At 63.1% G+C, this 2460-nt stretch overlaps 1 protein-coding gene across 1 annotated transcript in view; it reads left to right on the top strand.

The window, feature by feature from the left end:
- Positions 1 to 1034: 1034 nt before the first annotated feature.
- Positions 1035 to 2460, top strand: part of PLPP7 (phospholipid phosphatase 7 (inactive)) — an 11880-nt gene continuing 10454 nt past the window's right edge. The window contains exon 1 of the mRNA XM_011370033.2: positions 1035 to 1789. Coding sequence (XP_011368335.1) covers positions 1339 to 1789 — 451 coding nt within the window. The 5' untranslated portion in view covers positions 1035 to 1338. The remainder of the gene's footprint in view (positions 1790 to 2460) is intronic.

Genomic DNA, 2460 nt, shown 5'->3' with positions numbered 1-2460 from the left:
GGAAGGGGAGCCACGGGCTCCTGCTTCCGTTCCAGCTCGGCAGACAGGCCGTGGCCCCCGTGAACTGTGAGACCAGGCCGTTCACTCCTGATTCTTCTGGTCACCCTAAACCAGTGAGCCCCAAAAAGGCTGTGGAGACTTCGGGTTCCCGCGGTCGCCCAGGTGAGTGCAGGGAGGCCTGGCTCACACCCAGAATTCTCCTCAGCTGGGCCCTCTTGGGCTGCTCTCTCTGGGTTTGCAGCCTCTCTTGCCCACTTTGCTCCGTGCTTCAGCCCCGCAGGCCTCCCTGCCCAGCGCCCGCCCCCCGCTCTGCCTTCCTGGGGGTGTCCTTTACGACTCCAGGCCAGCCCTGGAGCCCTGGTTCCATTCCTGCGGCACATCTGCACCCTTGCAATCACTGACATGTGTCATTCCTATAATCCTCACTGACCCGTGAGCTTCCCCAGGACGGAGATGGAGTCTGTCGTTTGCCACAGCGTGCCAGGCACCTAGCACGGTGCCAGGTGCTCGGTGACTATTTATGGGTTGCCCACAGCTGCTCTGGGGCCTCTGTCCTTCACAAAACGCAGAGCGATGGAGGCAACCGCCGAGGGGCAGATCCATTACCAGTCGATGAATTGCCCCTCCCTGAAATGGAAATCAAACCTTACAGAAGGACATTTGATGCGCCGAAGCCAAATTAAAGACTGATTTAAAAAAAAAAAAAAAAAGCCAGCCTGCCAGCTTAACGAAATGCTGTCACAGAGGGGAGGGGCTGGGCCTGGCCCCCCCAGACCCAGGATGATGCTTTTAGTGACGTCATTCACTCCATCTGGTGCCCTGAGAGGCCTTCAGCATGGGCTCTGCTATCCAGACCATGGGACCAAGTCCAAGCTGTCCAGGCCAGTGGGGCAGGCAGGCCTGGCTCACAGGGGCCTGGACTACTCAGAGGGAAGCTGGTAAAGCAAGGCCTAGTCCGGGGCCCACAGCTAGGTCTTTGGCCCAGGGCACAGCTGAGGCCAAAGCCGCCAAAGGACTACATTTCCCAGCGTCCCTCAAGGCCTGGGGAGTGAGCCATTGGAAGATTTAAATAGCCCAGGCCCGAGGCAGCGGCAGCGGCTGTGGACTCGTCCGCCTTTGGTGGGCTCGATTGGCTGCCTCGCTGGCATTGACGTCCCCCGGAGGCTGGTGGCGACCGGAGGTAAACAGCCATGTGCTGTCCTCCACGCTAACGGCTGCTGCGGAGCCGGCAGGGAGGCAGGGAGGCAGGCAGCGTGGCGGCTCTGCGGGCAGCTCCTGTCCTGGGGAGGAGGCCCTTGCCGCCAGGCTGGCGCCGGCCCTCACAGTGCCAGCGTCGCCATGCCAGCCTCCCAGAGCCGGGCCCGTGCCCGGGACCGCAGCAATGTCCTCAACCGGGCTGAGTTCCTGTCCCTGAACCAGCCCCCCAAGGGGGCCCCGGAGTCCCGCAGCTCCAGCAGGAAGGCTTCGGGGCCCTCGGCGCAGCCCCCACCCCCTGGGGACGGGCCCCGCGAGCGGCGCCAGTCCCAGCAGCTGCCCGAGGAGGACTGCATGCAGCTGAACCCCTCCTTCAAGGGCATCGCCTTCAACTCCCTGCTGGCCATTGACATCTGCATGTCCAAGCGGCTGGGAGTGTGCGCGGGCCGGGCCGCGTCGTGGGCCAGCGCCCGCTCCATGGTCAAGCTCATTGGCATCACGGGCCACGGCATCCCCTGGATCGGAGGTACCCTCCTCTGCCTGGTGAAGAGCAGCACGCTGGCCGGCCAGGAGGTGCTCATGAACCTGCTTCTGGGTGAGTGTGCCGCCGTCCGCTGCCCACCCCACCAAGACCAGTGGGGCCCTGGGAGACCGACCGGTTGATCTAATGAGGTTAGGCAGGAAGAGTGTCTCAGAAACAGGCTTGGGGAAGAGAGAGCCAGAGATGTGCAGACGAGGGCCCCTCCAAAGTGGGGGCCTCGAGAGCGGGGAGGCCCGGTGGGAACCTCCAAGGAGGGGCCCTGCTCCTGCCAAGTGCACCGCTGCCCCGGAGGCAGCTTGGAGTGCAGGTGGGGTGCTGGAGGCTGTGCCCCCAAGAGAGGTGCTCAGGGATCTAGTGGGGGTCCTAGAGCGAGATGTCACCCCCATCCACAGGTTGGGGTCCTTGAGTTTCTATGCTACTTGCAGGCAACACTTGTGAGCTGTCCCCATGCTCCCCCCTGCTTGGTTCAGGAACCCCGTAAGCTGCTTAGGATTCTCTCGCAGGGCCTGGGGGTGCAGGGGATCCAGTCTGGGGCTCCCCTACACTTGTGGCTTCCCGAAGTTCATACCTGCTGTCTCCATAGGTGAGTCACTGCAGGAGAGGGCCTGGTGAGCTGGTCTTTGGCTTGTTTTTCCAAAGTCTGTGCCAGCAGCTCTTTGCCTGTGTCAGGTGCCACGTGGGACCCGTGTGGAAGGCATGCCCTCCCCTCCACCCAGGAGGTGACG

Source organism: Pteropus vampyrus, unplaced genomic scaffold (genome assembly GCF_000151845.1).
Source record: "Pteropus vampyrus isolate Shadow unplaced genomic scaffold, Pvam_2.0 Scaffold158, whole genome shotgun sequence".
Classification (NCBI taxonomy): domain Eukaryota; kingdom Metazoa; phylum Chordata; class Mammalia; order Chiroptera; family Pteropodidae; genus Pteropus; species Pteropus vampyrus.
Note: the sequence above shows the minus strand (reverse complement) of the source record. Positions and strands in the feature narration are given on the sequence as shown.